Source organism: Myxocyprinus asiaticus, chromosome 26 (assembly GCF_019703515.2).
Source record: "Myxocyprinus asiaticus isolate MX2 ecotype Aquarium Trade chromosome 26, UBuf_Myxa_2, whole genome shotgun sequence".
Lineage (NCBI taxonomy): Eukaryota > Metazoa > Chordata > Actinopteri > Cypriniformes > Catostomidae > Myxocyprinus > Myxocyprinus asiaticus.
The window spans coordinates 21,202,476-21,214,830 of NC_059369.1; the positions used below are offsets into that span (position 1 = coordinate 21,202,476).

The 12,355-nt window shown below is 36.9% G+C and overlaps 1 protein-coding gene across 1 annotated transcript; it reads left to right on the forward strand.

Annotated features, from left to right (window-relative positions):
• The first annotated feature begins 203 nt into the window (after positions 1–203).
• Positions 204–11,992, forward strand: LOC127417134 (nuclear receptor coactivator 5-like). Its single transcript, XM_051656835.1, has 11 exons — positions 204–245; positions 365–394; positions 636–713; positions 924–1,007; positions 1,286–1,359; positions 1,657–1,789; positions 4,844–5,043; positions 6,490–6,765; positions 8,203–8,376; positions 8,703–9,113; positions 9,201–11,992. Exons 3-11 carry the CDS (start codon positions 655–657, stop codon positions 9,236–9,238), a joined length of 1,449 nt encoding a protein of 482 aa, XP_051512795.1. The 5' UTR covers positions 204–245; positions 365–394; positions 636–654; the 3' UTR covers positions 9,239–11,992.
• The last annotated feature ends 363 nt before the right edge of the window (positions 11,993–12,355 follow it).

A 12,355-nucleotide genomic window follows, 5' to 3' on the forward strand; every position in this document is an offset into this window, starting at 1 on the left:
ATGTCTTTTGCACAGTTTAAATGAATTTAAATTCATAATCATCAGCTTTCAGCAGAGAGGTAAATCCCGCTGAGTCTCTCGCGAGAAGTGAATCACGTTCTCTCACACGATTGGTTGTGCGTTTGTCTCACTGATCTCGTCGTTTGTCCGCCTATCCAGTAGAAGGCGCTCCAGCCGCTTGTGGTCATCATTCGTAAGGAAGAAGTCACTCTGAACGGGTTGTTGCAGTTTCTCAAACAGAAATCGTGAGCGCGAACGTGTATTTACCAATAATATCATCAACTTTACCAAGCATTAATCTATAAAATAATGATGATATAATATTAAGGCATTATATCTAAAGATTTAATATCTCTTATTAAAGCATCAGTGATATAACTGAAGATCTACGGAGGTAAGATGGGGTTCACAGAGCTCCCATTTTTATTTCTTTTCTCATAACAATAGCTTAACAAGTATTGCATAATGAAGATATTTATATTTTTTAACCCTGGACTAAAATTTAAAGGCCAATCGCCTTTTGTTATACGGGATTTTGCTGGGCCACCAAACTGGACTGGCTGTTGTGTTGTGCACGGTGATATTGGTTTTAATATGACTTTGGTATGTTTATTATTATTTTGCATAACCTTCAGTTTATTTAGAAGAAATCAAATGTCGTCGTGGGTAAAGAAGGCTGGGGTCCGACGACCAACGCCAAAAAGTGCAGGAGGGTAAATATGACCTGTAAATGTATTTATTCAGACATCGTGGTTGTGTCTCAACCTATACAGCATTGTTTGGGCATCATAGACGTGCTTTGGACATTATAGATTGGCAGCTCACTAGATTTTGAGACACATCTCGCAACCTGTTACATTTTGACCATCTGTGGTCCAGCTGAGATTTATCACATTTATGTTGATTTTTGTTACTCCGTGCAGTGGGCCAAAACCTCTCAGGTCTTTCAGAAGACCCCCATATCCTATGAGAGAGGAGAGGAAAGAGGATCACCAGGGATCTGAGAGGTACCTGAGACAGAGAAATAAAAAAATGGCTAGTCAACAAGGTCTAATGGCGCTGAGATCTTCTCTGGCTTTAAATCTCTTACATGGGGCATCTCCCATTTCTCCAGCTGTGATTAGATCACTTTTTAAAACTTGGTACAGATTCTTCTTTGAAAGTAAATGCTTGATCTAAAAATAAGTTTAGGGGGATAGTTCACCCATAAATGAAAATTCTGCATTCAGGGAGATATTTGGCAGACTGTTCACTTTTCCTTTTACTTTCATTGAAACATTTTTAGTTTTGAAAGCTTGGAAGAAGTGAGTGACTACTCTGGCGCACAAGAATATGAGCATTCTCCACATCAGTCAACTGGTAATCTGCTTGAATGGTTTTTTTCTCTCTCTCGATAAACAACCTTTCTCACTGCTACTGTTGTGTCTTTTTTAGGAGAAAAACATTGTGTTCCTTAAATCTATAAAGCTGTTTTATTTCCTTTAAACATTCTTATAAGTCTCAGTAATCATGTAGATGTGTCTCCACTCTCCACACATAGAAAAAGTCACATTTAAAAAAATATCCTGAGACACGTTTTAAACTACCTTCATCCCTAAATGAAATGTGAGCACTTATCTGAGTATCACTTTAATGCAAATGTGTGTTTTGTATCAGCTGTTTCTTCTGAAGGGTATGATCTATCAGATCAACGCACTGCTGTATACGAGTGGTTCTACCAGCAGCTACATGGAGATGGTGCGAGACGGCCTGCAGACTGTGTCGTCCTGTCTGTGAACAACCAGAATTTGTGAGTATGCAGCACAAGTAGCAGTAAAATTCTGCAACATTGATCATTTTTAAAGGAAATAACATATGCTTTCTGTTTGTGTGATTTGTTTTTCACTAAATTCTCATTTTAAAAGACAGGGTTTTATCTTCAGACATTTCTGGATCATAGTAAATTTACATGGTAAAAATCTGGAACATACACATTTTTTTAGACTAGTGGTGCACCGAACAGGAAATTTGAGGCCAATACCTATTTATTTTTATTTTTCTTAAAGTGCCCTTTGCCACACTTTTGCAAGTTATATTGTGCAGCTATATGTTTATGCACCACACAGTCAAATTATGGAAACACTTTAAAAAAAGGTTCCATTTGTTAACATTATTTAACAACATTACTGTAGTTAACATGAACTAATTAATTTAATGTTAGTTACAACATATACAATTACATTTTTAAAATCAAAAGTTGTATTAGTTAACATTAGTTAATGCACTATGAACTAACGTGAACTAACAATGAACAACTGTATTTTATTAACTAACATTATGATTAATAAATGCTGTAAAAATATATTGTTCATTGTTTGTTCATGATACCTAATGCATTAACTAATGTTAACGAATGGAACCTTTTTATAAAGTTACCAAAATTACATTTAATTGTGATTGTCTAACATTTGTTTGTTTTGAAACAGTTATGAATAGTTCTGTTGTCAATATCAAAAGGTCATTGTGACATACTGGCAAGCAGTAAAAACCATGAGAGCATCACACACAGCAGAGATCCATTCAAAAATAAGAAAATACTGTATATCCCATTACAAGCTCTAAAACTGCTCCAGTGAGAAATCATTAATATCTATGATTTGTTTACTGTCTTTGGTGTCTTGCTGTAACACAAATCACGAATTATTATGCAAATGCGTGAAGACGCGGTGCCGTTATTGAAGGTTAAACAGTTATGTCTGTTATTAGTGGTAATGTGATCAACATTAATCTGATTTAAATAGGGATCCTTACAGAATAGCACTGGGATGAGTGACGGATGAGATATTGAGAGCAACTGCAGAGCGCGTTTGTTTGATTGACACAGAGAGTGCTCATGTGAAGAGTAAAGCTAAAGGCGCTCGTGATGGCTCAAACAGTCTCTATCGCTCAACACACCATCTGGTTGTCACAACTCGCGTTACATCACGTGTACTCAGATTTGTATTTGCATGTTTATTTGTTGTTTAATTAGTTTTTATACCTGTTAACAGCCTCTTTATCCTCTTCCTGCTCACTGTGCAATGAGTCAGAATAACTACCATAATGACTCTAGAAAATGCGCAACTTCATATTCATACATATGCAATTCTTACACACACACACAAAAAAAAGGCATTTTCATGTGAATAACAGCATGTCTGAAAGTTTAAATTCGTGAATACTTAGAATTGCCAACAGTTCACCCTCCAAAGGACACTCTGTCATGCATCAAGGGCTGAGAAAGTGCTCATTAATTAGAGTAGCAGTGTATGTGTGATTCGCTGCAAAAAAGATTGGCCCTGATTCTAGGCACGATCACGGATTTAAGACGAATATCGGCTGATTTTGATCGGTGGCCGATCGATCGGTAGACCCCTACTTTAGACATTTAGTTTTTCAGTAAAAAGTTGTGTGAATGCTCCCTGTTAAATATTTGATTGATGCAGTTAGTCAAGTTTTAGATGTGCATCAGAAATCTTTCATGAACTCAACTGGCAAGTATAGTTCTGTTGTAATTGAACAATTCAAATAGGGATTTCAGTATGCACTGACAAGTTTAAAAAGAACAAGAAATCCTCCAACGTTCCAAATGTTCACAATTTCTCCCAGATTAATATTTCCAAAGCTTAAAAACCTTCCCTGGAATGTGTTACATGGAATCTGTGATTGATGCCATGGAATTCAGAATTTGTTACTTGCCTGTCCAAGATGGGCCACATACATTTTGTAAATAAAGCCTAGAAAAGACTAGAATTCTACATGGTTTAAAGCTCCCACCTTCACTACAACAACTGCATGAGATTGCTTAAAATTCACTCCAAACCTCTAAAAACATCTATAAATCCAATTCACTGATATTAATTTACATTTATATCAAGCATACCAACACTAAAGATGATACATCCATCAGTGACTATTTAAAAAATAAAACATTTGAAATGGACAAAAAAAAATTCTCCTTAAAGGGATAGTTTACCCAAAAATGTTCTCATCATTTACTCACCCTCCCACACAAACTTTCACACTTTCCATGAAAGAATAGATGCGTCCAGGAAGCAGTATCTTTTATAAACCTTTATTTATTACCACAGTCCCTGCAAAATAACTTGGATAAAAAGTGATATTCAGAATGCTCAATCAAAGCCTTTCTGTATTCTGTATTTACTAAAAACCAATGAACTGCAAAATATAAAAAGACAATTAAAAAATGTACATGGTTTTGATATTTACAAATGCAATGAATTTGAGACGGAAACATAACATAAAATTATAATTTTTTAATCCTAAAGCTTAATAATTAATACATCTTGTTGGTAGACTCCTCTTTTTTTATGTGCTGATAGAAATGAAATGTAGTTTTTCCCCAATGTTTTCATTTGAAAACTTTATATACTATGTTTTTGTAATTTCTGCACACTTAGTTTTGGTTTTATAGTTTAGTTTAAAATTGTGTAAATCAGTGTAAAATGTGTGTAAATTGTAAGCAATTCTGCAAATGATAAAATTATAGTAAATTACATTATATTTACATACAGCATTTTACACTTACTGCATCCTATGACAGTTATTTTTAATGCAATAAACAACTTGACGTCAAGCAAAAGCATTTGTTCAGCGAAAAACCTGAAGAAACCCACATATAATCTTCTTATATTGCTAAAATGCTCACCAGATTTTTGTTGGTTTATTCATTAATGTGGCTAACTGAAACTGTACCCCTTCATTACTGCAGATATAAACCAGGCCACACCATGATCCCCCACATTTGCTCACAAGCCCTCAAGCATGGTGCTGAATAACCAGATCTCTTCTTTTTCTTTCAAAGGGATTACCCCAAATCGATAGGCCAGTGTTTGCAGGAACGTGGCCTCTCAGTGGAAATGCTTTACCTGCAGGCGGAATCAGGCCTGACCCGGGCCCTCCAAGATGTCCGCTCCGACGGTTCCCCCTTATGTATTCTCGTCGAGCAGACTAATGTAACACTCTCCTCGTGCACAGTAATCATATTTTCAGAGTTCCTCAAAAGTAAGTCCAGACCAGAGTTTATCTCCCAACAAAAACTGTTTAAATTTACTTTATACTGTAGTTAAATAATCTTATACAGTAGCTAAAGATTAAACACTCTTGACCTAGTGGTGGGCATTTTTACACTCTTTATTAGGGAATGAACACTCTGAAAAGCAAAATATTAACTCTTACCATAATAAGCTTTATCAAAATGCCTTCAAGCACACATGCACCTCATAAAATGTGTTTTTGTCTGGAGTTCTTGTTTTTATTCTTTTATTCTTGTGGGTAGATCTCAGTCATTTTCTCTCCCAAGTCCTTTGTTCAGAGAAAATATTTTTTCTCATATTCATAAAAGTTCTACCCCATTTTTACCTCATTCATACCCCAAAAATTAATGTTTAGTAGCTTGCAGTAACTTTGTCTGCCTGTTTTAGACTTAATTAGCATTTTCAGAAGCATACATATTATTCAAGAGTTAATCAAATAAATCCAATACGCATCAAGAAATGACCTGAAATTAAGAGAACATTTTAAAACCTATGACATTTTTAGACAGTAGTGTCATTTGTTTTTACTTACCAATCAACAGGAATCAAATGGAATGTTAAAGCCAAAGCAGTATTTTACATGTGAAGTGTGAGATACTACAAAAAGACTGCTGATTGAGGTTAATATTAAAAGTGCTTGTTCAATGTCCATTTGATCCCCAACATTAAAAAACACCTTGAAGCAACAGACCTGTTCTAATTTCTATTTTTAAATCCTATATTACATGTAATGCCCACCGCTTTAAAACACACACTGGTAAAATTAAATAAAGCAGCTCAAATGTCTGTAATAAATATTTCAAAAGCTTTTATACCCTTTTCACCATGCTGGTAAGTTCTATTACTGCAATTCTATTATCAATTATATGTTAACTTAATGGGGTTTTTTTTCTCCAGTACCTAAAGATTAAATTATATATACAATACATACAATATATTATAATTCAATATTTTTTTTTTCTTTCAAACATATTAACTCACTTGCTAAATTAGCTGCATATGCCAAGAATGTCTAAGCATATTTGGGTAAAAAAAAAAATAGAACACCTCTCATTGTGCTACAAGACCGATGAAATAAATCTTTTGTATTTTTGCTCATGCACATTGCCTTCCTCATGTTACACACAGCCAAATAGTTAGTCTTAAAACATTTTAAAATCAATCCTACATAAGCTCTCCAAAACGTGTCACTTTGAAATGGTCTATACAAGCGTGTAATCTATTGAATGTATCCTTTTAACAACATTGTTAATTTTAATGTCGTAATTGGGTTAAGCAGTGGTTGACAGACTGCAGTGTGTTGCTGATGAGGTAGAACTCTGGTGCACACTGCTTAGACTGCAGCGGCTCACACTGAACACCATATGTAACCCCCCTCCATCCGCTGGCTGACCCTTCTATTGCTTCTATGCAGTTCATCGAAACATGCCCAAAGAACAGGCCATGGAGTTTGTGATGGCAGAGTTTGGGCGCGTGAGTGGCTCACGCAGGGATCCAGACCCCACGGAGGCAGCGGCGCGGGCGGCTGAGCTGACAGAGGACTACCTGGTGCGTGCCAAGCTGGAGCGCCATACTGTTCCCTCTGCCACACGCCACCTGCTCTTTCTCCTGGCCGAAGGTTTTCACCTGTACACAGAGGAGTTCAGCACACTGGCAGAGTACCTTCAAAACCGCCAGGACCATCTGCAAGGTCAACATTCAACCCTGTCCCCCTGTTGTAGTTTAGTTAGATTCTTATTGTGTTGTCTTCATGAAAACTCTACATTCTTTGTTTTAGTGGTAATGCTTATTTATCATGCTTCTCGTTATATATGATAAACGCAATATTGTTTAAATTAAACATGCATTGTGTGCTATATTGAAAGTTTATTCAAAAATATTTAATGTACATAAAATAGGCGCAAATATGAAATGTGCAACTGTTGACAAGGTTGGCAGTAGATTTTGGAGCTAACACAAGAGGGAGTTAACACTTCCTTTGGGCTCAGTTATTAAGAAGGATATAGCTGCTACCACCCCTGGAGTCGCGAGTTCGAATCCAGGGTGTGCTGAGTGCCTCCAGCCAGGTCTTAAGCTACCAAATTGGCCCGGTTGCTAGGGAGGGTAGAGTCACATGGGGTAACCTCCTCATGGTCACTATAATGTGGTCCTCGCTCTCAGTGGGGCGTGTGGTGAGTTGTACATGGATGCCGCGGAGAATAGCGTGAAGCCTCCACACGCGCTATGTCTCCACGGTAACCCGCTCAACAAGCCACGTGATATGCGTGGATTGACGGTCTCAGATGTGTAGACAACTGAGATTCGTGCTCCGCCACCCTGATTGAGGTGAGTCATTACGCCACCACGAGGACTTAGAGAGCATTGGGAATTGGGCATTCCAAATTGGGGAGAAGAAGGGGAGAAAATAAAAAAGAAAGGAGGATATAGCTGCAGGCAGAGCTCCAAAAAGGAGCGGGAGCTCCTAACTGCCAGCAAAGATAAAAAAAGAGACCCTTTCCCTAACCGTGCGTGGAATTTGACGCAACCCCCTTTTGGAGTAATCCTGCCTTCTTTTGGAGAGACTGCCCCCATTTGGAGGTCTCTTTCCTGCAGCTATATCTACTTGCCGTTATTGGCCGATGCCGGTCATTTCAAAATGAAACGCACTGCTGATTAATTGTCCGTCTATCACTAGATAAAACTCTTCTTAGAATAGGGATGCCGTGGCTAGTTGTCACATGGGGAGGTTTGCTATGATTTTGAGGCAAAGATCCAAATGCACAAATGGTTGTTTTCTATTGCAGGGATTTTGTTTGTTGGTTCAGAACATCTGATTTAATCTGTTATAAATTAGAATAATTTTTGTGAATTCAGTCCTCTAAATTAAAATTCCAGCATCAACTTTTTTGTATACGATTTTTATAACTGCTCTTGGATGAACGAATGAACACAAAACCATACTAGGTTGCATTAAAGTAAGGGTCAGCTATATGATGCAGGTACATTTTAACTAAAAGGGTGTTTGTCTATGCTAAAATTGACTTTCAGAAATGAATCTACCCAGAGATATTACGTAAAAAGTGTAACAACTAATGCCGCTCTCCCATTTTTGTTGGTTTATTCACAACATTGTTCCTTTCTTCCTCAGCAACTTCCACTGAAGTGGACAGTGAGGTGACCCCTGTGATAAACAGTCTTCCTCCAGGGTTAGGAAAGCCCCCACCACTGCTACCTGCTGGCTTTGGACCACCACCAAGAGAGCGGACAAAACCAACCTCAGGCTCAGGAGATGCACCTCCAGGGCATCACATGGGATCACAAGGTTTGTTTATGGGGCACAGAATAAAAACAAAAATCAATAAATGCAAAATCTAAACCGTAGAAATGAAAGATTCCCTGGAACACAAAATATGATCAGTCATCCACTTTCATTGAATGGGGGAAAAAAAGTTGCAATAAAAAGTGAATGGTAACTGAGGCTATCATTCTACATAACATCTCCTTTTGTGTTCCATGGAAAAAAGAAAGTCAGACATGTTTGGAACGACTTAAGGGTTGATTTAAAATTATTTAATCCATTCTATTGTTTAAGCTGACTTTAAAGCTGCTTAATATATTTGGAAAATACAGTGTTTCCTGTGTTTCCAGGCTCATATCCCAAGACAAAACCACCACCTCTGCTTTCCTTGCACACTCTTAAGCCATCTTCTCACAGATCAACTGTCCCCCAAGGTCCTTCGCCCACACGTGCACCCGCAGTCTCTCATGGTCCTTCATTTGGTTCCCCATCATCTAGAGGGCTATCTGCCCCTCATGTTCTTGACAAACCACAACCTCTTCTAGGCCCAGCATCTCCACACGGTCCAGCCCCGACTCGTAGCCCTCTTCTTGACCATGTACCTCGTGGTTTCCACTCCCCTCGAGGGCTATTGCCGCATCCGGGGTCTCATTCAGTGCAAAGACCACCACTGCTCTGTACACCCCAACCACAGAATGGCCCCCGTGGTCCAAGGGCACCACCACCTTCACTTAAGAGCCTTCATATGGGAGCCCCAACAGGTCAGTTTTTTGTATTATGACTAATGGTATTTAGAGAGAATTTGGTCTGGACATTTTTAATGCTCTTGTTAACTCTTGTTTGGCTAGGTTCAAGTCCACGTCCCCTGCGACGCTTGCTCCTTTGATTCACTCAGGATGTCTGATTAAAAATGTAGGCCTCTACAGCTATATGGGACAGTTGATACATTTTGGACTTAAACTGTCTTTAAGTTTTGTATTGTTTTTTTGTTTTGTTTTGTTTTTTAGCAATTTGATCACTCTTTTTGTGTATCCTATCTGGTTCTCATGAGATGTTTAAAAAAACAAAGTGGTGTAATCTTTATTTTATGGTATTTTCTCCCTTGTGCAGCTGTAAACGAATTTTAGAATAAATGTCAAACATTTCAATGGTATACATTGACCTTACAAAATTGTGTTTTAGCAGAAGTGGCCTCAGTGCAATGGTTGAATAAATTTAAATGAATTAAAGGAAAAGTTCAGCAGAAAATGAGAATTTTCTCATGTTCTCAACCTCAGCCTAAATGACTTACTTTCCTCCTGAATGTTAACTGAATGTTAGCTCCAGTCACTTTCATTGTACCAATTTGTGTTCATACAATGAAAGTGAATAGTGACTGAAGCTAACATTCTGCCTAACATCTCTTATTGTGTTCCACTGAAAAAAGAAAGTCACACGGGTTTAGAGGGTGAGTATATAATGGCAAAAATTTCATTTTTGGGTTGAACTATCGTTTTAATGACACCGGTCTTTTCAGAATATCCACACCAGACACAATCAAACAAGGGGCAGTAGATGTTAATACATACATTTCCATCAATAAGTTGAATAAAATGAATGGAACCAAATGTTATTCAAGAACATTAACTTCTCCAGAAAGACACCACCCCATCAATACCTTAGTGCAGGGGTACTCAATTAAAGTTCCAAGAGGTTCGGTCTCCACATTTCCTTCCCAGCAAAGGTCCTGATAATAATACGTAGCTTACATGGTGTCAGTAGTTATATGGCTAGGAAATTATGTATCTTTTTATTATGAATCACCCAATTATATAAAGTTCATATGTAAAATGTGTAAAAAAAAAAATATATATATATATATATATATATATATATATATATATATATACATTTTTTTTTTTCCCCATAAAAAACCAAATTGGCTGTTGTAACTATAGTCCCACATGAATTTACAAAATGTATATCAGGGTAAGTTTCTTGCTGGCATGGTTTGGTAACTTGATGTCAAATATGTATTTAAATTCATAGGTCTTGTTAATGTTCCTTTCATTAGGCTACTATGAAAATTACTCTAATTAATAAACTAATACTTGCATAATGCGCAATAAACTGTTAAGCACTGTATACCTAATATTAGAATAGTAATGTTCACATTAACACGTTATCTTGTATTACCATATATAGCCTACATAATAATTATTTTATTTTTTTATGTGTGTACTATAATGTGCTTTTCTGTGTATAGTGAAATTGTTTTCCTGCTAAGAAATATAAATTTAAATTATTTGATATCTCGAGAAAAAGGCACCACAATCAGCATTAAAAGGCACAAAAAAATATTATTTTTTTAATATAATTATGGGACACAGTTGTCCAGCATCTGCAAAGAGCATCAAAAACTAGCATGGGTGCAATAACATGCAGTATTTTCACAAAATTTAAATGGATATGTTACATTTAAATATATACACTGGCTGCCAAAAGTTTGGAATAATGTACAGATTTAGCTGTTTTGGAAGAAAATTGGTACATTAATTCACCAAAGTGGCATTCAGTTGATCACAAAGTATAGTCAGGACATTACTGATGTAAAAAACAGCACCATCACTATTTGAAAAGTCATTTTTGATCAAATCTAGACAGGCCCAATTTTCAGCAGCCATCACTCCAACACCTTATCCTTGAGTAATCATGCTAAATTGCTAATTTGGTACTAGAAAATCACTTGCCATTATATCAAACACTGCTTAAATCTATTTGGTTCGTTAAATGAAGCTTAACGTTGTCTTCTTGTTTGTTTTTGAGTTGCCACAGTATTCAATAGACTGGCATGTCTTAAGGTCAATATTAGGTCAAAAATGGCAACAAAAGAAACAGCTTTCTCTAGAAACTTGTCAGTCAATCATTGATTTGAGGAATGAAGGCTATACAATGCTTGAAATTGCCAAAAAACTGAAGATTTCATACAAAAGTATACACTACTGTCTTCAAAGACAAAGGACAATTGGCTCTAACAAGGACAGAAAGAGATGTGGAAGGCCAGATGTACAACTAAACAAGAGGATAAGTACATCAGAGACTCTAGTTTAAGAAATAGACGCCTCACATGTCCTCAGCTGACAGCTTCATTGAATTCTACCCGCTCAACACCAGTTTCACGTACAACAGTAAAGAGAAGACTCGGGTGCAGGCCTTATGAGAAGAATTGCAAAGAAAAAGCCACTTTTGAAACAGAAAAAGAAAAGGTTAGAGTGGGCAAAGAAACACAGACATTGGACAACAGATAATTGGAAAAGAGTGTTATGGATCTTAACTCCATTGAGCTTTTGTGGGATCATCTAGACTGTAAGGTGCGTGAGAAGTGCCCGACAAGACAGCCACATCAATGGCAAGTGCTACAGGAAGTGTGGGGTGAAATGTCACCTGAGTATCTGGACAAACTGACAGCTAGAATACCAAGGATCTGCAAAGCTGTCATTGCTGCACGTGGAGGATTTTTTGATGAGAACTCTTTGAAGTAGTTTAAGAAGTTCTGAACGTTTTTTTCAAGTTGTAATAGTAATTTTTCACGTTATTAATGTCCTGACTATACATTGTGATCAGTTGAATGCCACTTTGGTGAATTAAAGTACCAATTTCCTTCTGAAACAGCTAAATCTGTCCTTTATTCCAGTGTGTGTGTGTATGTGTATGTGTATATATATATATATATATATATATATATATATATATATATATATATATATATATAAATGTATTTCCCTGCTATATATATAATATATATATAGCAGGGAAATAAATTTACAGCGCAAATTATGCTTACTCCAGAGATACTTGTTCATCAGACGCTGGAAATGTCCCGCCCCTTACTGAAACGGAAAATAGGATTAGTTAGCAAATATCCAATTGTGTCTGAAATGAACGTTCTGATTGGATAAGATTAGTCGGATTGTTTGTCTTGCCAGTGCCATCAATTGCGCTCCCGCATACCGCAGCTCAGTTC

Excerpts from the sequence above, each read along its gene's own strand:
- LOC127417134 (XM_051656835.1), top strand. The coding sequence starts at position 655 with ATGTCGTCGTGGGTAAAGAAGGCTGGGGTCCGACGACCAACGCCAAAA. Across the intron at positions 1,360-1,656 it reads TTCTCCACATCAGTCAACTG|CTGTTTCTTCTGAAGGGTAT; the intron begins GTAATCTGCTTG and ends GTTTTGTATCAG. Across the intron at positions 9,114-9,200 it reads TCATATGGGAGCCCCAACAG|GTTCAAGTCCACGTCCCCTG; the intron begins GTCAGTTTTTTG and ends TTGTTTGGCTAG.